General features: G+C 33.1%; 3 protein-coding genes across 5 annotated transcripts; all 3 read left to right on the forward strand.

The window, feature by feature from the left end:
* The first annotated feature begins 2225 nt into the window (after nucleotides 1–2225).
* On the forward strand, nucleotides 2226–7883 carry LOC146903072 (subtilisin-like protease SBT2.5). 2 transcript variants are annotated; one of them, XM_085736005.1, is made up of 12 exons: nucleotides 2226–2357; nucleotides 2457–2512; nucleotides 2621–2838; nucleotides 3273–3417; nucleotides 3530–3924; nucleotides 4292–4387; nucleotides 4472–4544; nucleotides 4709–4994; nucleotides 5111–5436; nucleotides 5665–5932; nucleotides 6041–6322; nucleotides 7149–7883. In XM_085736005.1, exons 3-12 carry the CDS (start codon nucleotides 2660–2662, stop codon nucleotides 7553–7555), a joined length of 2457 nt encoding a protein of 818 aa, XP_085592131.1. In that variant the 5' UTR covers nucleotides 2226–2357; nucleotides 2457–2512; nucleotides 2621–2659; the 3' UTR covers nucleotides 7556–7883. The 2 variants fall into 2 exon arrangements, with proteins under 2 accessions (XP_085592131.1, XP_085592132.1); XM_085736006.1 differs by having other exon boundaries at nucleotides 2457–2498.
* A 272-nt stretch (nucleotides 7884–8155) lies between these two features.
* Nucleotides 8156–11335, forward strand: LOC146903073 (oxysterol-binding protein-related protein 4C-like). Of its 2 annotated transcripts, XM_085736009.1 has the most exons (7): nucleotides 8156–8285; nucleotides 8757–8849; nucleotides 9090–9257; nucleotides 9511–9859; nucleotides 10195–10489; nucleotides 10665–10767; nucleotides 10886–11335. In XM_085736009.1, exons 2-7 carry the CDS (start codon nucleotides 8847–8849, stop codon nucleotides 11141–11143), a joined length of 1176 nt encoding a protein of 391 aa, XP_085592135.1. In that variant the 5' UTR covers nucleotides 8156–8285; nucleotides 8757–8846; the 3' UTR covers nucleotides 11144–11335. The 2 variants fall into 2 exon arrangements, with proteins under 2 accessions (XP_085592135.1, XP_085592133.1); XM_085736007.1 differs by lacking the exon at nucleotides 8156–8285 and having other exon boundaries at nucleotides 8681–8849.
* Nucleotides 11336–15457: 4122 nt separating this feature from the next.
* Nucleotides 15458–20114, forward strand: LOC146903074 (oxysterol-binding protein-related protein 4C-like). Its single transcript, XM_085732969.1, has 7 exons — nucleotides 15458–15598; nucleotides 16632–16781; nucleotides 16868–17113; nucleotides 18740–18836; nucleotides 19005–19299; nucleotides 19445–19550; nucleotides 19684–20114. The coding sequence occupies exons 1-7, from the start codon at nucleotides 15596–15598 to the stop codon at nucleotides 19933–19935; spliced, it is 1149 nt and encodes a 382-aa protein (XP_085589095.1). The 5' UTR covers nucleotides 15458–15595; the 3' UTR covers nucleotides 19936–20114.
* The last annotated feature ends 1573 nt before the right edge of the window (nucleotides 20115–21687 follow it).

Consider the following 21687-nt stretch of genomic DNA (forward strand, 5'->3'; position numbering starts at 1 on the left):
TGACTTTCACATAAGTTTTTCCTTATCCTAAGGGCCGTTGTTCGAAAGGTTGAATCATAAAGGCCATAAATAAAGAAAATGACTTTCATCTCATTAGTGTCAATTAAGGTTTTTAACAATGGATTAAAAAATAATAAAGCAAGTGAATAAATACGTGTAAGGATTTATAAAATTGTCCTTATTCTATTATCAGCTGTCTTTAAATTTATAAGTATATGATGATATAATGACTTGAATGTGGTGCTCAATGAATCAAAACATGCTCTCAATCTATACTCAACCAAATTTAAGTTTGGCAAGATGAGGTGGTATGATCCAATTTAGACGTCGGGGAGAGTTGAAATTATGACGCAGCGGAGCAAGTTGGAGAACCTATCTCTATAATTTTTTCGATTGATAACCTAACGAACATTGAATGAGATTTAAGGAGATCATCAATTCGATCCCAGAAACTAACATTTCTCTTTCCTCTAACAATTTACTAACAACTAACTTTTGAATATAAAATAATAAGAAGAAATCTCTCAAGTGGAAGCACATGCACAAAATAAGCAACAAAAAAAAAAAAAACTCACACATTGATTGTAGTTCAACACTTCATACCTACACACACGATCTCTCAACAAAAAATGTATTACTCAACTTGTAATCTTTATAAAGAGAAAATTGCAAACTCTTCCATACAGTTTTTGCATAGACAAAATTGCAAACCCTCTCAACAATAATTGCAATTTTTACAAGGAGAAAATTACAAACCCCGTCAACTACAATTTTTCCATTGAAAATAATGTTGGGTTGCAAGCTTCTAATCTTTGGAAATAGTGGTATACATTGAATCGGTTGCAGTAACATCAGAATGGGACGGTCTAACAACAAACTGAATTGAAATGAGAGAAGCCTAATGAGGGGTGGCTCAAATGTAATATGGACGTGACATTTCATGTTAGTAGTAATCATGGGGATTTTGTGATGGCACAAACAAATTGGAAGCAAGTGAATTTGTCAACTATTGAAGGCGAGGTTACTACGTTACTTGAAGTAATTCAGATGGTTTAAGTCAACAATATGGGATGGGAAAGTGTGATTTTTGAAAGTGATTCACAGTTTCTAGTAGACTCGATATATTCTCATTCTAGAGGTCCTTCCGAGTTTAGCAACATAGTTTCTTTGTATTATCTTTTGTGTGTCTTTGCATTCAGCTTTAAGAAGTTTATTGAGGAACAAACCACAAACAAATATGGTTCTCCATGCTCTTGAAAGTTTGCTTATTTTTTAGACTATTCACCCATTAATTGAGTTAATTCCTTATTGTATTGAGTGCCTTTTGATTAATGACATAAGTTCGAGAGTTGAACTCAAAAAAATAATCTTACCACATGATTTTTTTTTTTTTTATGACCGCCAATTTTTCTATTTTGCCTCAACAAAAATTGTGGTGAAGAGTTGAACTCACGTCCTTACAAGGTACGAGTCAACCCTTACTTACTAAATCAACACACATTCATTATCTCATTTCTTGACAAAAATTACGCTAACAACACACATTCTATTTCTAACACACAATAAAGTTGTGTGTTGCTAACATTCATCAACTTGACAAATATTTTATTACGATTAATTTTCTTAATATTTATAAACTTTGTGGTGATGAAGAGTCTTATAACAAGGGATCGAAAATGGTAAACATAAATACTTTTTTTTTGAGAGGTAAACATAAATACTTATAATTTCAATCAAAACTAATATTTAACAACAAAATAGTTTTGATTGAAATTATAAGTATTTAACTAATTTAACTTCTTCAAAAACAATATTTAACAACAAAATATTATTTTTTAATAATTCACACGCATTAAATTAAAAAGGGCACGCTAAATTTGTTCCCTTTTTACCAGTCCCTATAATTTCGGAAACGCGTAATGGACATAAAAATTGAAGGGCATTATTGTCTTTCCAGGTAAACTGTATCTCCGACAGCCTGCGCGCGAATGTCCCCCCTTCCCACCTTTTTATTTTACTCATTACTGATAAAATGAAGAAAACCAGAAAACTCAGAAAATAATGTCAAAACTTTTAACTTAACATGAAAAAAATAAATCAATTGAAAAGCAACAATAATGAATGTTAATTTCCTTCAAAAAAAAAATAATGAATGTTAATTAAAAATTACTATTCCCTGCATCAAGATTCAAGATCATAAATCATAATGTTCTCAACATTTAATCATATCATACCAAACAAATCAAAACCCTCTCTCTCTCTCTCTCTCTCTCTCTCTCTCTCTCTCTTCACCACCATTTTCCATTTCCATGGCATTCACGTTTAACCTTCACCGTTAGATCTCATATCACTCCAATGTCAGTGACACCATCTTTCTACTTTTCTTCTTCATAAATATTCTTTGCTTCCACTTTTAGTTTTTGCAACTTCACACCTTTTTTTTGTTCTTCTTTCAGTTACTGGATGTGAGTGACAAACATCTTCATACTTGGATCAGAGTGAGTGAAAATTGGTAAAGTTTTTAACTTTAAGCTATTTTTTCAAATGGGGTGCTTCAGTTTTTTTGATAAAGAAGTGGACTAACTAACTTATGCTTTGATTGGATTGGACATTGGAACAGATCTTGGAAGCTACTGGAGTTGCCAATTAATTGGTGAAGATGAGATTTTTGGAGTTTGGGTGTGTTCTGTTGATTGTTGTATTTGCTCTTGTGGTTTCTGTAAAAGGTGAGATTTATATAGTAACTGTTGAAGGTGAACCTATCATAAGTTATACTGGAGGTATTGATGAGTTTGAAGCTACTGCTGTGGAATCTGATGAAAAAATTGATACTACTAGGTACTTAGTTTCTGTTACTCTCAACTTCTTACTCATGTTTATTTCATCCAAGTCATGATTTGAGTAAGTTTAGATACTGAGAGAATATGTGAATGTATTTTTTTAATAAATTAATTTGATTAATGATGGAGTGGATTTAGACACTATAAGGACATTCAAATTTCAAGGTAATGGTTGTTTAACTTATTTGAGAAATAGATATTTATATTTCTTTTATAGGTAACTTCTTAGAAATTCTTTTTAGGGTAAATAATTCAATAATCACCACCCAACTTCTGTTTGAATAGTTATTTTTATGTGCTTAATTTTTTTGGTAAGGTATATGCACTTAATCTTAATGTGGTATTTTCTTCTCTAGTATATTATGAGTCAAGAAATGGATATTGGCAAATGCGGTAACTTACCTTTAATACTATTTTTGAACTTCTTTCCAGTGAACTGGTTACTTCATACGGTCGTCATCTTGAAAAAAGACATGATATGATTCTAGGGATGTTGTTTGAGCAAGGGACATACAAAAAACTATATAGCTATCGACATCTTATAAATGGTTTTGCTGTTCATATTTCACCGGAACAGGTGAAGTTTTCTGTTGTTAGTTATCCGTTTGCTATTGAATGATTAAGCATCGATATATTTTGAATTCATTTCTTCAATCTAATTTCCTTATGCTGTCCCCTTATATTAGTAGGCAGAAACTCTAAGACATGCTCCTGGAGTGAAATCTGTTGCGAGGGACTGGAAAGTGAAGAGACTTACAACACATACCCCTCAATTTTTAGGGCTTCCAACTGGGGTATGGCCAACTGGAGGTGGCTTTGATAGAGCTGGAGAAGACATTGTGATTGGATTTGTAGACTCGGGAATCTATCCTCATCACCCCAGTTTTGCAACTCATAATACTGAACCATATGAGCCAGTTCCAAGGTATAGAGGGAAATGTGAAGTTGATCCCGATACTAAAAGAAATTTTTGCAATGGGAAGATTGTTGGAGCACAACACTTTGCCCAAGCTGCAATAGCTTCTGGAGCATTCAACCCTTCAATTGATTTTGCTTCTCCTCTAGATGGGGATGGACATGGAAGGTTAGAGCAAGTCATTAGAACTTTAAGTAAAGTAGTCTTTCATTCTATGGTCCTGTTTGAATAAACAGCTTAATAAGTGCTTATGTGTCGATTATTTCTATAACAAAAGATAAAATATAGTCAAACTGTTTTTTATTAGTTATAAGTAGTTCTCATAAGCTGTTTCTTTAAAAGCTTTCCCAGACAGTGTGGCAAGTGCTTATGTCGGTAGATAAGCTTAAATAAGCCAGCCAATCCAAACAGGCTCTAATTTCTGAGCATTTAAATTGGATAGTATTAGCAGCCATGAAGTTACGCTTAAAGCCATATCTACCAATTTGACAACATTTTGACAATCCTTCTATTTCCTTGCATCTTCCTCTGCCAGTCACACAGCCTCTATTGCAGCTGGAAATAATGGAATTCCTGTGAGAATGCATGGCCATGAATTTGGTAAAGCAAGTGGGATGGCTCCTCGTGCCAGGTGAGAAATAAATACCCATAATTGATTAAAAACTGGGAAACAGTCCTTTACATTGGATTAGACATTTGTTGTATTTATGTTCAGGATTGCTGTATACAAGGCACTCTATAGACTCTTTGGAGGGTTTGTTGCAGATGTAGTTGCCGCAATTGATCAGGTATGCAAGTATATGATGTATTAATACATTGACTTGAATGTTTCAACAGTCAACTTAAAATTCAACCATTCTTCTAAAGGATTTATTTCATATAAAATCTCATTGTTTTCACTAGTAGTATTCTATCTCAAAATTTTTAACTTTTGAAATTTGAGAGTTAACAGGCTGTATATGATGGAGTGGATATACTCAGCCTTTCAGTTGGACCCAACAGTCCTCCAGCAGCTGCCAAAACTACATTTTTGAACCCTTTTGATGCTACACTTCTTGGTGCCGTGAAAGCTGGTGTATTTGTTGCACAGGCCGCTGGAAATGGCGGTCCTTTCCCTAAGACAATGGTTTCATATAGTCCATGGATAGCATCTGTAGCAGCTGCAATTGATGATCGTAGATACAAAAATCATTTAACGCTTGGAAATGGAAATATCTTAGCTGGAATCGGGTTATCACGTAAGTTTTCAAACCTCCTGCTACGCTTCTTCAGATATGCTATTTTTTTTTAATGGACTGGCATCAGGAGATATAATCAAAAGATTTTGCTAAAATATGTGTAATGGCTTGTACAGCTTCTACACATTTAAACCGAACATACACATTGGTTGCTGCAAATGATGTGCTGCTAGATTCTTCGGTTATGAAGTACAGCCCAACAGATTGCCAGAGACCAGAATTATTAAACAAGAAACTGATAGAGGGAAATATTCTTCTCTGCGGATATTCTTTCAACTTTGTTGTTGGTACTGCATCAATGAAGAAAGTATCAGAAACGGCAAAGGCCCTTGGTGCAGCTGGATTTGTTCTCTGTGTTGAAAATATTTCCCCTGGTGCAAAATTTGATCCTGTCCCTGTTGGCCTTCCTGGGATTCTTATCACTGATGTCGGTAATTCGAAGGTACTCAAACTCATCTTTACCTGTATATTTATGTAGAGGTAGATTGAATATCACAACAGCCAAATCTGTTTTTTCTCAGGTCATAATTCGACAATCACCTAATTATCTTTGCTTCTGTTGTCCCTATCTCTCCTTGTTCTACTTTTTCATCAATAGTTTCTGTTTGTAATAAATTATGCTCAATGACTATATCGTGTAATATAGTATTGCAAATCTTTATATTTTCAGAAACTTATAGACTATTATAATATCTCTACACCAAGAGACTGGACTGGACGGGTGAAGAGTTTCAAAGGTTTAGGTAAAATCGGTGACGGTTTGATACCTATTCTTCACAAGTCTGCGCCGCAGGTGGCATTATTCTCTGCTAGAGGGCCAAATGTAAAGGACTTCAGCTTCCAAGAGGCAGATCTTCTCAAACCAGATATATTAGCTCCTGGTTCATTGATTTGGGCTGCTTGGAGTCCAAATGGAACTGATGAGGCAAATTTTATTGGTAAGTAATGGCTTCACTAAGTTGTAACTTCTTTGTAGTTGTTGTGTGAAAATTAATATTGATACATCGTAGAGTTGATTTATTTTAAGCGATTATGTGATTGTGCAGGTGAGGGATTTGCGATGGTATCTGGAACTAGCATGTCTGCACCACATATAGCTGGAATTGCTGCTCTTATAAAGCAGAAGCATCCACATTGGAGCCCTGCTGCCATTAAATCAGCATTGATGACAACTTCAACAACTCTAGACAGAGCAGGGAATCCTCTTCTAGCTCAGCAAACTTCTGAAACAGAAGCTATAAAATTTGTCAAAGCTACCCCTTTTGACTATGGGAGTGGACATGTTGATCCAACAGCTGCCTTGGACCCTGGCCTCATCTTTGATGCAGGTTTCATTTCTTCTTCCGCATATAACTAATTACCTGTTCGTAGAACTTTTAAATTGCCAATTAACTTTGAAACATGGATTTACTTCAAGTTCTGAAATCTGAAGAGTAAACCAGCATTTAGGTCCTCGAAATTGTAAGGGTCGATCAATTTCGTCCCTCCATCAAAATGTAAGAATGCCAATAAATTTAGAACCTCCATCAAACATTAAAACCAATGAAATACCTATACCTATACCTATATATCGACTTAAATAGTCTCTTGCTACATCAAGACAAGTATAGAATCTTAAAAATTATGGTGCTAAATTTGAGAAAAAAAAATACTAAATTGACTTACAATGTTCAATTTAAGGGACTAAATTGTGCTATTTTATAAATTTGAAGGACTAAATTGATCGACCCTTACGGTTTCAATGACTAAAATGCTGATTTACTCAAAATATGAATCCCGGTTAACTTAAAGGACTTCTTTGAACCCTTTTTATGATGGTAGGTCATGCAAAAAATTCATCAGAAAACAAGATACTATAACATGAAATATGGCTTAAACGAATAAAGAAACATGGATGGAAGTAATATTTAAAGCCACTTGTTATATATATATATATATATATATATATATATATATATATATATATATATATATATATATATATATTGCCAAAGCTGCGGATTTTCTCTCCCATCTTCTGCATTTGTTTGCTATTTTCTCCCACAATTAATGGTTCCCTAAAAAACAAGGGGAAAACCAAAGCATAATAACAGCAACAACATCTACAACAATATTAGTAAATTTATCTCATCAATTTTGTTATTCATTTTGCAGGATATGAGGATTATCTTGGCTTCTTATGTACAACACCTGGCATCGATGTTCATGAGATAAGGAACTACACTCATGTACCATGTAACACTAGTATGGGCAAACCATCGAATTTAAACACTCCATCCATCACAATTTCCCATCTCGTGGGAACTCAAGTTGTCCACCGCACCGTAACCAATGTAGCCGAGGAAGAAACCTATGTGATCACAGCCAGAATGGAACCAGCAGTTGCCATTGAAGTCAACCCTCCTGCAATGACTATCAACGCCGGCACATCACGTCAGTTTTCTGTGACACTGACGTCTCAATCAGTGACAGGAAGTTATAGTTTCGGTGAAGTTTTAATGAAAGGGAGCAGAGGGCATAAGGTAAGGATCCCTGTTGTGGCGAAAGGATTCCCACGATAGAGTCTTGTTTGGTTTGTTGACAAAGGGCATGTAATATTCTTTGTATGTTGTGGGGAATAAGTTAAGGCATGGCGCTAGATTTGTTCATCCAAAAATATAATATATTATTATATGATATTGAATTATAAATAGGTGTAATGTAATGTAAAGGGGGGGTGAAGCCAAGTTTGTTCCATTCCGCGTATAAAGTTTTGGTTATATTATTGTCTAGTCATCATCATTTGTTAAATGCTTCTTTGTGAGAAGTTTTTACATGTATCTGTAACCATTCACCAACCGTTACTTGCTTCCTGCAGGTAGTATAATACATGAAATAATTATTATCTTACTATAATGCTATTAGCTAGCTGAATTCACTCATGATTTTCCAGGGTATGTCTGTCTGTGTAAGAAGGAAGTTAATAATTTCTTTGCAGGGAACTGATCTTTCGTGTTGAATGGCCAATAATATAAATGTTTACTTTTGCTTTGTTCTTACATTAACTAAGCGAATCAATGTATAAGGAACATTATTTTTACGGCTAAATCGGATACCTGATCCCGTAACCTGTTTCATTTTGGTCAACATTGTAGGTAGTTCACCTTATTACTTTTTAAAATGTTAACCATTAATTAATTTTATTTTTTCTTTTCAAAAAGATGATCGATGGATCATGTAGGTCTTTTGAATTTAAAGTGAACCACCAACACCTCATATTTTGTTACTTATCTTCATCTTTCTTCTCTTCAAGTAAGACAATCTTTATTCGTGTTTACTAGTATGAACAGACACACACACGGCAGTAGCTGGGTGTAGTTGTAGTAGTACGTGGCTCTTTATATTAGGAATTTGACACCACGTTTCTGATGATTTGTTAAGCATAGTTGGTGTTTTGCTTGCAGGGTTCTAGAACTGTTTTTTTTTTTTAATACTAGTTGGGATTTACTTGTAACAAACATAATTGACTGTAGAAGAGATGAAATTACAAATTAGTAGTAATAATTATTAATCTGTGATATGTGTTGCCTGTTGGAGGGTAGAGTAAAACATTTATCGACATTCATTCATGTATTGTTGATCCAAAAACGGATCAATTATTTTCATTATTATATTAGTATATATACTATAGTATGCGGTTGCGGTATATGATGACAAATGACATTTTGTGACCTAGAAAATGTCAGAAGTCATTTCCTTATTGTTCTCTTTCTGTCTGTAAAGTTAAGAGGCGCGATCACAGTTCAGAACTCACAGCTCAGTTCAGTTATCTTCAATTTCTTCAACTCTAAAGTCTAAATCATATCCTATCGTATGGTATGTCCGTCCTCTCCCTGTTTCTCATCTTTTTTTTTTCTTCCTTGGATCCAATACCGTTCTTTATGCTTCTTTTGGGTCAATTAATGAACTGCTCCTTATACTGTAGTACAGTACTTGTTTAATGCTCTTTTTGGGTACAAAATTATCCAACACTCAATTTGCATAAACTTTATAATAACCTGTAGAAACTAATTTAAGCTGGGTGTTACATTGTGGCGGGCTTAACTATTACTAAAGGCAACTGAAGGGAAGAAGCAGCCCATAATTGTTCTGACAAAGCCATTCTCATTGGAAGTTGAATCAGATTCAGAACCGAGTTACGGTTACCGAACACCTAATCTTATACGTCGCTTGTTAAGTTTACTTAAAAATGTGCGACCGGGAGCAGATCTCACTAACTTACAGGCAAGTACTTCCCTCTTTCACTTCTACTCTTTAACCAATTACGGTGCCACTGTGATTTGGTTGAAACTCCAATCTGTGCTTTATGCCTAAAAATTATCTAGTCTATCGTGATTTTGTCAAACTTACCGTCAATTCATCGTATATTTTATAATATTGTGCTCACACTAGGATAGGATATATTAATAATATAAACCGTCTGTCTAATACACGCATTGGAAATTAACAAGTGACCTTGGCTTGTATTCATGTGCAGCTTCCGCCTCTATTTTATTTCCCAAAATCACAGCTTCAATGCTACGGTGAATCAGTATACAGCACAACTTCAAATTCAAACTTGCTAAACAAATGCAACAATGAGCAGAGTCCACTGGAAAGGTTCACATCTGTGGTAGCGTGGAGCATATCTACCACACGTCCTACATCTTTTGGAGTTGCTCCTTATAATCCCATTCTTGGAGAGACACACCATGTTTCCAAGGGTAACCTTAACGTCCTACTCGAGCAGGTTTCCACCAATCCTCCGGTATCTGCCCTCCACGCAACAGATGACAAGGAAAACATTGAAATGATATGGTGCCAGCAAGCTGTTCCAAAGTTTCGCGGTATCTCAAATATCACAAAACTTACTCCTCATTATATATCATTATAATATTGTCAATTTCATATACGCTGACGGTATTAAGATTTTTACAATCATAATCATCGATCATTAAAAACATTCGCCTTGAGGCATATCTACTTTATAAAGTCACACAAATGATTGTTTGTGATTTGCTGACAGTGAAACTTTTTACTTACAGTAACTATGTATCAAAATTAAACTCTTACTATAGAGCCTATCCAATATATATTTGAGTCTAATAAGAATAAGTAAAAGATAAGATTTTAATCTGTTTCAAGTAAATTTCAAGTTGTAAATGGTGTCCCTTTACTTTAGGTACAAGCATTGAAGCTGAAGTTCATGGCAAAAGGGTTCTAAAACTCAGAAATCATGGGGAAACATATGAAATGAATTGTCCTCGGCTCTCAATTAGAATTCTTCCAGTTCCAGGAGTTAGTTGGGTTGGGATTGTTAATATACGGTGCAAAGAGACTGGCCTTGTGGCTGAGTTATCCTACGAATCATCCTATTCTTTTCTTGGACTTGGAGGGAATAGTAAGTTGATTAAAGGGAAGATCGTTGATTCCTCATCATTCAATGTACTATATGACATTGATGGTCAATGGGATAGGTTAGTGTAATCCCTCATCACCTCACACCATATTATACCTTTCATTTTCTTTGTAATGAAATCGGTTAATCAAGTCTTACATACAACTAGCTAATCATTCACTAGCGGCATGCTTGTTATTATGCTACGTGCTTTAGTATCACGTTTCTTATGAAATTTGATATATGTATTACAGGACTGTTAACGTGAAGGATACAAACAGTGGGAAAGTCAAAGTGATATACGATGCAAAAGAAGTCATTTCAGGGCTCAAAGCTCCCATTGTCAAGGATGCAGAGGTAACTAACAAGGAATATTTAAGTTCTTAAAAGAACAATATTGGTATAAGTTTTGTTGTTTTAATTAAGTGGCTTGTTAATTTTATTGGATATGAGCTGAGATTCTGTTGTTGATCAGGGTGTTTGGCAAACTGAATCAGCTCTTATTTGGGGTGAGTTGACTCAAGCCATTATTAGCAATGACTGGGAGAAAGCAAAAGAAGCAAAGCAAGGCGTGGAGGAAAGACAAAGTAAGATGTTGAAAGAAAGAGACACCAGAGGGGAACGTTGGACTCCTAAGAATTTTTTGGTGTCTTACAGTAATGAAAGTGGGTTGGACTGTGATTGTTCACCCATTAATACATGGGTACCTGCTGCACCTATCATATCCCCCTAACTTTTTTTCTTTTTGACAAAACAAGAACCAAGCAATTTCATTAGCAATAATACAGTCAATTCATCTAGCAATATCACAGAAGCTAAACTTGTGGCCACCTGAGTTAAAATGTGGGCAATCTCATTTGTTAGTCTCCGAATAAACTCAACATGAAGTTTGTGTAAGATAAATAAAGTGCACCGAAATTAGACACATCATCACGAGTATGTTTAATTTAATTCACCACTCGCTTAGAATCCAACTCGATGCATGCATTATCCATCTTGATATCACAAATACATTTTACAGTTAAAAGTTTACGACCACTATTGCTTAAGCCACCTTGTGACAGTTCTCTCTAAGCTTGAAAGTTGCAACTTGCAAATAAGAGATAATCCTATGCACCAATCTCCAATCTTCCAACATAATCAAACAACATTGAACTATAACCAAAAGTTCTGTTCTAACTTAGACATTGCTTGGTGTCCGCCGAACGAGAGTTGGATTAAAGTTAATTGCGACGACTCTATGGTGGATTATGGTCTTAAAGCTACGTGTGGCAGTGTTATAAGTACATCGAATGGCAATTTTGTTGTGTGTTTTTTTTTCCTAAGCTAGGAACTTGTTCGATCACAGTTGCTGAACTTTCGGCCATTTATCAAGGAATTCAACTAGCGAAGAGTAGAGGGTATCCCAAAAGCAGGGCCGTTCCAACGAATTTGGAGGCTCGGTGCCGGAAGTAAAATGAGGCTCATTCATACAATGTGTTTTGGAAAGGGGAAAACGCTAATTTTTTTTTGAAACTGCATATATTTCAAGTGCCAAGCACCAGGAGTGCACTAAATGGCAAACTGTTACAACAGATAAAATAAGGTGCCCAGCCTACTATACCAAAGCAAACAGCGGCAAAGGACACAGCAGAAAAAAAGGCCAGCAACAGGAAAGAAACCAAAAAGCCATACACCAAAAGAAAAATAAACAAAATCCCTCCCAAAATACCGAAACAGCAACAGCAAAGCATGCTACAACAGCATAGGAACTGGTATGTTAGTGGGGGGTACTAGGCTGTAAATATTTTTTGGAGGCCCATACCTTGGGGAGGCCTGGTGCTATAGCGCTGCTTGCACCCCCCAGGGTCCGGCCCTGCCCAAAAGTTGAGTCAGTGTATACGTTCAAAAGTTAGAAAATCTCATTTTTTTTGCTGAACTTTTATGGAATTCAAATATGCGTTTTTCCTCTTTTATTTTCAATTTTATTTGAAATAATGTTCAAAAGTTGATAAATTTTGCAAAAATCACGGTTATATTGATTCAGTGTATAGCCTATGCTTTGGTTATGATATGAAATTGAGTCGTGACAAAGTTGGACACTTGGACGTAATGCAAATGAATGGAGGATGCTATGACAATTGACATGTGACATTTTTTCTCTTCAAATTGGAGTTAATGCAGTTCATACAAATGAGTGTTACTGTTAAGTGCATGTGATGAAAATTGTTGTTCACACCTGTCTTAAGGCTAAAAAAACACCATAAAATGATCAAAATATCCTTCAACACTTAACTACCGAAGGAACTAATCGACGGTAGTTAACTGTCGCGGCATCCATCGGCAGTTAACTGCCACTGTGATCCTGATGCAAGTTTCAGGCAGAACTCACTCATCCATTATCTCTTATCCATTATCAACTATCAATCTCCCTCAAAATCACCCAAAATCACCCAACCTCTCATTTTTTCAAAATTCATCCAAATTTATTCAACAAAATCACAAGTAAGTTATCATAGTGCTATTGTTTTTTTATATATAATTTTAGTTTTAGGTTGATTTAAATTTTGTTGTTTTTCTTTTTTTTTTTTTTATAATTTTAGTTTCATAGTAGATTTACAAGGAAGATATTATGATTCATTTTTAGAGTAGATGTAAGTTGATTAATTTTGTTAAGATGTTTACAAGTTTATGTTATAGTTATGATAATTTGCACTCAAGTGTTTGATGAAATGTTTGAATGAGTTTTTCCAATGATTGTTTAATTTCTTATGGTGTAGATCTGAAACAATGGACAATTTGTTCAAAGCTCAAGTACGTTTCAACGATGGAAACAATGGACATCATGATGATACCACATATATTTAGGGAGAATGTATTGTAATGTAAATGAAATTAAAACTAAATAAAATTGTGTATTTTTTTAATTGATTTTGTGTACTTGTGCCACTTTATTCGAATTAATTCAATACCCAACTTTATTATAATTTATCCAATACACGCATTTATTCAAATTTATTCAATACACAACTATATTCGAATTTATTTAATACCAAAATGTACCAAAATGCGCGGCAAATCAAAAAACATAAAAAACATCGAACAAATCAAGACATTACAAGACGTTACATTTAATCATCTCTCTCGTGGCTTAAGTCAATTGGGTTGTCCTCGACAGTCCCTGGGCACCTGCTTTTGGTTGAGGACTAGAGTAACAAGTCCTTCCGCTCCTCCTCAGCCTGAATTGATTGTACATCGGCACCTTCGAATTGATTTATGTACGGAACCATCGCAATCGATTTTGTGCCATGTCACAATCGATTTTGCTTTCTTCTTCTCACCCTTTTTTTTTAATTGAGCAACATCGCCCTGTTTCGGAGACATATCTACACAATGCAAACATTGGATCAAAACTTACTCTAACCCTAAAAATTCTACCACAAATTCCTAACAATTTCACACAATTCCTAACAATTTCTACCACAATTCAATCAATTCTACTCTAATCAACATCTAACAATTCAATCAAATCATAAACACCTAACATCATAAAATCAAAAATCAACAAAACCTAACTATGTGACAATTTATCCAAAAAATCTAACAATTCAATCAAAAAAAGCCAATGCAATAGGATAATAAGCACTTACTTGATTTTGTGTTTGTAATTGGCGTTGAATGACTCAAGCTTGGAGAAAAATCCTATAGAGCTCAAAACCGCAACAATGAAATTTTGGAAATTCCTACCTGTTCTTATAACATAGCATCGGCAAACCTCGATAGTTAACTTCCGTCGATTTATTACATCAGTAGTTAGCTGTCGCCGGAATATTTACGTCTTTTACGTATGTCTTTTCGGCTTATGTAAAGTGTGAACATCAATTTTCGTATGTGATGGGATGGGATGTGTCGTGTTGGACTGTTATTGGCAGGACGGGTCCGTTGATGTTCTTATAGTATTAAGTGGGGAAAGCTACTTTTATCCACACCCTAACTTAAATAAGGTTGTGTGTGAAAGAGAGATGAATCTATCTTATGTGTGGATGTCATTACGTGGTTGTCTTTTTTAAAAACAAAAAGAAATTTTTCATTAAAGATTAGCACGCACAAAACGTGCAGGAAACAAATCTTAAATATGCAAATAGTCTGCCAGACTATTTAACTAAAATAAAATATATAATAAATATGCAAATAATCCTCTAAATATTAAGCATTTTGGTTTTAGTTGTTGTAATTTTTGGTTTTTTTTATTTGTTTTAGTCCTTCCAAACATCTGATATGTTGCTTTTGATATCAAAATAAAAGATTTTATATTTTTAAGGATCAAAACTAGAAAAATATTTTTACATGTACTAAAATCTGAGTTTATACTTACAAACAGTGGTTTCCTTAAAAAAAAAAGTAAACAGTAGCTATCGACATTTTTTTTTTTTGTTTGAGAGGTTATTATGTGGTTGTTATGAAGTTTTTTTTTAATCAAATTTGGTTGTTACTAAGTTGTTACGTTTAAATCCGGTGATTATATAACTTTTCTCATTTGACACATGATTTTTTTTACAAAGGAAAGGTTAAAGCTCTTATGACATTGGTTAAAAAGATAAATATAAAAATATTGTATTTAAGAAATGGTGAAAAATGATGAATTTAATATTTTAAAAGTTAATTGTTAATCCAATACAAATATGCTACTTTAAATATCCTTAACAAATGTTTCTAAAACACTTGTTGGCATAACCCTATTGCGTTTAACCCTCCAACACTGCCGGTGATTCGATAAGCATGCATCAATAGATAACACCAACCCCAACCGTCAAAATTATTGCAATGTCCTATAAAAAAATTATTGCAATGTCCTTTTATAAGATTTTTTTTTTATTGCTATGGCTAGAGTGAAACATACACCATTAATATATTGATAGATTCCCTTTCCTTAACATGCAATAGCAATAGATTCTCTATTTTTTTAGAGAATAAAACAGAACTTTAAGAATTTGTGGGGATGAAAAACATATTTAATAAAAAATAATAATTATGACATTATAAAGTGTTCTAAATTGTGGCAGGTTTTGTGTTCTTAAGTTTGCGAGGAAAGATAACAGTCTGAGTGAGGATAAGGTTTTTCCATCTATACATCAATACTCATAAAATCAGCTCTGATTCACGTTCAGCTACTTCACCTTGTTTACAAAGTTAGAGTTTCAGAAATATGGTAAGTGCATATTCTCATCTTTCTGTCTCTCCAGTCCATCTTCAGTTTTCTTTCACCTGCTTACAAAGTGAGCAACTCTAAATTTACTTTAGAGTATAAAGTGAATGAATCATTGGTTAAGATTAAAAGTAGATATCGTAGCTATATTATAATAACTCATAAGTTTGGTAAAATAAAATTCTTGATTTTCTTATTTTACATTTTAGTTATTTTAGATTATTTAAATCCGTAGATCAATATAGAAAGATGAACTTCGAGGTTTTTTTTTTTACCATTTTATTGGTATGAAGTGAAACCAATCTTCGTCAAAAAATATGAGATATATAAGGTGTGTTCTCTTCTTTCAACTAATTTTCTTCATACGCAATAGTCATGGGTCGAATCCTTGCCGGAGGATCCAAGTTCCTTATCACTTGAATTAATGAAACTAATGAAGTTGGAGGCTGTTATTGATTCTTAAATAGGCTCTTATGGAATAAGAGAAGTATATAAGAACATCTGCATCAGCAGACTACTGCAATGCTAATTGTTTAAGATTAAGTTCTGTCCTTTACTTTTATTTTATTTTTGCATTGGAGTTGATCATTGAGGTGGGAACAAAGATCTCTTAATTTTTTTAATCCAAACTAATGTTTTCAAACATGAGGATATTTGAAACCATTTCAGATATGATACCAACAAAAAATAATTTTTGTATTCCTCTTTATTATTTTTCCATCGTTTTTTACTTTGTTAAGACATAATTAATTAAAATAAATTTGATTATATTTTTATGTATTAAGATTTATTTAATTTTCATATGTTTCAAAAAAAAAATTAATAAGTATAATTTTACATATTAAAATAAATGAATTAATATTTAAAAGTGTGTATTGCTTAATTTTTCTATGAACGTAGCAAAATGTTCAAGGGTGATTTGGACTTAAGTTTGAAATTCTTATGGCATGCATAAGGGGATACATCCCTTAATATATACTAATTTTTTTTGTTATATAAAATGTCTATTTATCTTGTTTGGGTATTTGTCGTGTAGGAAACAAACATTGTACTCACAAAGCCATTCACAATAGATCACAACCAATCATCGGATTCCAATGGGAATTATAAAGCACCAAATTTTTTGCAGCAAGTATTAAGTCTCTTTAAGAATGTGCAGTTAGGATCTGATTTGTCACGCTTCAAGGCAAGTTTTGATTTAACTTCAATCAAATTAACTCAATTTGTATATTTTTAATTGAACAATTGGAAATGATTTTGTATATTCCACAGTTACCACCTACCTTCAACATGCCTAGATCACAGCTTCAATGGTATGGTGAATGTGTATATTCCACAGGTGTAGACTTGATAAATAGCATCAACAATGGGAAAACACCATTGGATAGATTTATATCGGTAGTTGCATGGAGCATTTCTACTACACGACCACAAAGTTTTGGAGTTGTTCCCTACAATCCCATTCTTGCTGAAACTCATCATGTCTCCAAAGGAAACCTTAATATCTTGCTTGAACAGGTATTGTTTGGTGGGATGGTGGAAGGAGCAAGTCTTACGTTTACGCAATCCAAAATAAAAAACACTAATACTTTTATCATCACAACTCTAAATGAAAATTATTTAGCCACACATATAACCATACATATAATTTAATTAATTTAAAAATATATATTATTATATTATTGTCAATTTTACCTTTTCAGTTATTGTGCTAAATGTTAATAACACTTTTTTTTTAATGCACACTCTTCCACCGATTAAAATTTCACATAAGACTCCGTCAAATTTCACATAAGACTCCATTAAATAGTGCTGCCTCCATTACTTTTAAATTGTTTACACATATACTAAAAAAGATAATAAATTTTGTTATTTTCAAGAAATAATTTGTCTTTTATTTGTAACACTTAATTATTTATTGGTCTTCTTTAAAAAAAATATATTATTCATTAGTCTTGCTAAGGGCACATGTTAATGAACTGAAATTTAGAAATTATACATTGAAAAGAACAATTCTTATACTTTTAAAAATTTGAATACATGAATTTTGAGATAGAACTACTATATGCAATTTTTTAACATACGCAATTTTTCATATTTTTCTCTCTACGATAAATATTCCTAGATAATTTGGACAACAATAATGGAAAATGCTAACTAGTGCAGCGGCACTTGTTAGGTGTCTTTTTTCCATGCATCTCATATTAAGTGTCTTTTTTTATATAAAAAAAATTGTCTCAAATTATTTGTCCCTTTTTCGATTTCAGTACAACATTTTTTTCCGCATACCCTTATTTATTGCATTTCAATCATATATAACTACCGTACTAACTAATTTTTTTTGATAAATGAGTACATATTTTGTCATTAAAATTAACATTAGTAATCATTTCTTTAATAACCGTGTAGAGCTCAAATGAGACATCTAATATAAGACAGAAGGAATACTTTTTAAAACTTTGAAAACACCAATTTATAAAAGCAATAACAAAATTTCAAAAAACCGACACTTCAAAATAAATGGTGGACCCTTTAAAAAAAATGAATGGAAAAATAATTTAATCATATTCATCTACTAAAAATTATTGAGAAATGATATTTGTACAACCATTTTTTAACAATTTTTTGACAACTTTCTCTTTCATATTAACATTATGATTTTATTCTCTCTCTTCCTTTTTTTTCTCTCTATTATTTTTGACCAATCAAATGAGAGAAAATCAAAGTTGTCATAGAAGTTGTATCAAAGAGTTGTACATATATCACTACTCAAAATTATTTTATGGTTCTTCCTTTAAAGCTCGTGTAGCTAGATTGATTTACTTAAATTTATCTATCAAGATAAACACGTCATGTGGTACTATTTGAGAGAACTTGTAGAAACAAACAATTTGTGCATTGTGCATAGTTGTTTTTAAGTTATTTTCTTATTTTCATAAACTCTTTAATATAGGTTATGGAAACTGTACTTATGACTTACATCGCATATAAATAATTTTATCTTTTTCATTTTTGAATTAATTTATACATAAAAGCTTATCAATTAAGTTGTTCTTTCAAACAAACATGGCCAAGCCCGTTCTCTCAGAGTCTCAAATCTGCATAAACTCTTTTCATGTTATAAAAACAACTACATTTTTGCAGGTTTCACACCATCCTCAGGTATCTGCCTTACATGCCACTGATCAGAAGGGAAACATAGAAATTATATTGTGCCACTCTCCACTGCCAAAGTTTGTTGGTAAACAAACTTCACCATATTCATATGTTATGTTGTGTGATAAAATAAAACAAATTGCCTCAATTGTTTCAAAAGTGAACGTGTATTTTTTTTTAATATTCTTTTACATAATTAAAAATGAGTATGTAGTTAACAAACTTGGTAAAACCAAAAAATATAAATGTGTAGGTACTGGAGTAGAAGTTGACATGCATGGTAAACGAAAACTGCATCTCCACAATCATGGAGAGACATATGAAATGAATTGTCCAAATTTCTTATTCAGATTTCTTCCAATTCCTGGTATTGATTGGGTTGGCAATGTCACTATCCGGTGCCTAGAAACAGGCCTGGTGGCAGAATTGAGCTACATTAGACAATCTTTCTTTGGATTTGGGTCGGAAAATCGAAGACGCATAAAAGGGAAGATCTTTGATTCATCAACAAAGAATGTTCTTTATAAAGTTGATGGTCACTGGGACAGGTATATATCTTAAAACATAAACACCTTTTACTTATTTTGCTTAATTGAAAACATTAAATGAATGTTTAATTATATACTACTATTATTTAGATAATTAGATGGTATATATGTTCCTAATTCCTAATCATATAAAATAATGTTGCAGCACCGTAACATTGAAGGATGCAGCTAATAATGCAGAAGTAAGGGTAATATATGATGCAAAAGAAGTTCTTTCAGGGCTCCATACTCCTTTTGTTAAGGATCCAGAGGTAATAATAAATAACAAAGCATGTATTAAGGTGATCATATATATCCTTTTCCATTTTTTTAATGTGAAAGCCTAAATGTGCATGCATGGATGTCTTGTTGATTTGAGATTCTGACTCTGTTGTATTGTTTTAGAGTGTGTGGCCAACAGAATCAGCTCTTGTTTGGGGTGAGTTAAGCCAAGCAATCATAAGCAACAATTGGGGAAAAGCAAGAGAGGCAAAGAACACTGTGGAGGAAACTCAGAGGATTCTCCTTAGAGAAAGAGAGTCAAAAGGAGAAACTTGGGTTCCTAAACACTTCATAGTGACTAATAGCAAAGAAGATGGCTGGAACTGTTCACCAATTCAAAAGTGGGTCCCAAATGCCCCTATTGCCACCCTATAATTATTTATGTGGATGTTGTCTCACCCGTTTGATCTCAAATTAATGATTGAGATTGTTTACTTCGTGTGACTAGTGTTTCTGTTACAATAGTTAATATGATAAGTATATTGGATTGTCAAGGAAATATGCCAATTCGTGCAAAAGCTAAATAAAAGTATACATATTTAAATTCCTTTTTATGTTCTTTTGTCCTTTTAATAATTTTTGACATTTATTTATTTACTTAAGAATATAAATAAATAAACTCCAAAGTCATGTGTTCTATAAATGGAAAGCTGTTTTAGGTCATGTGTGACTCATCTAAATTATCATAGCTGAACTGATAAGTTACTTCTGTAAAAAGAAAGCTGTTTTAGGACATGAGATGAGGCACCGCACTGGCACACATTGCAAACCACATCCCTTTGCTTGGAAAAAAAAAACGAGAGTATAAAACAAGTTGGAAAGGTTATACACTTTGAAGTGAAATATTTGCATTTTCTGAAGCATATCTATCTTTTGTACTTATTCTGTATAATTGAATTATGAGATACATTAACAATTAGGATACTTTTAGTTTCATCTATGTGTGATTTTGTTCTCTATCAATTTTTTTAGAGCGAATCAAGTGTACTCTTTTTTTCACCTAAACTACTTTAATTCTCATTTTTTTATCAAAATACCTTGGAGTTCACGGTGTTTGGGGATATATGTAGTAAGTAACAGTTTTATTTTGGTCAAATGGACCAACATGAGCTTTGGATGGTTAAGTCAAAAATAAACATGCATGATTGATCATTTATTTATGAAATTAACTGCGACTAAATATTAAAAACCTATGTTAGTTTGACAGTTATCTTAGGAGAAATGATATTTGAACATCCATTTAGTGACAACTTTGCAACAACTTTCTCTCTCATACTCACATTATTTTTTACTTTATCTCTCTATTGTTATGGTTTTCGTGCCAATACCACTTTTTCCTTTGTAAAGTATGGTTGTCAAACAAGTTGTCACCAAATTGGTTGTTCAAATAACACTCCTCTTATCTTAGTGTCACATAGCGTGTCAGATCAACAAAGCTAACTATGTTAGGATTAACGTTTTGAAAAGTCAAAGATGATACATAGCGTGTCAGATCAACAAAGCTAACTATGTTAGGATTAACGTTTTGAAAAGTCAAAGATGATTTAAAATTTGAGACCGTCCAAATTATTTTGAATAAATTGGGGATAAACTTAGATATTTACTCCAACACAAATTGTAGAGATATCTAAGGGGCTAATAAACCTATAAATTTCTTCCAAGCATGGTTAAAACGTGTACGATAAATACATACCCGTCCTATCTAACTCAAGTTTAAACTTCCAAGCATGGTTAAAACGTGTACGATAAATACATACCCGTCCTATCTAACTCAAGTTTAATGGTTAAAACATGTACGATAAATACATACCTGTCCTGAGGGCATATCATATGAGAATGTCAATCTTATGTGAGAATGATAAGAATGAATCACCACCGTTGGATTAAAATAAATGGTCTGGATTAAAACATTTAATATGGTGGCTCATGTACCTGATTTTCTCTTTCTTTTTTGTTTCTATTTTTTTTAATCTCCTGAATCTTCCCATCGTTTACTGTTCCAGCTCCCTTGTTTCTTCATTCTTCACCATAATTCAAGCTTGTGTTTTTCTTATGTTTTTTGTTCAATTTCACGTCCAGAATTATATGTTACCATGAAGAGCCATGCCAATTTATTTTACTTTTTTT

This window comes from Medicago sativa, chromosome 8 (assembly GCF_051527215.1).
Source record: "Medicago sativa cultivar Bolivia chromosome 8, Bolivia_mono, whole genome shotgun sequence".
NCBI classification, from domain to species: domain Eukaryota; kingdom Viridiplantae; phylum Streptophyta; class Magnoliopsida; order Fabales; family Fabaceae; genus Medicago; species Medicago sativa.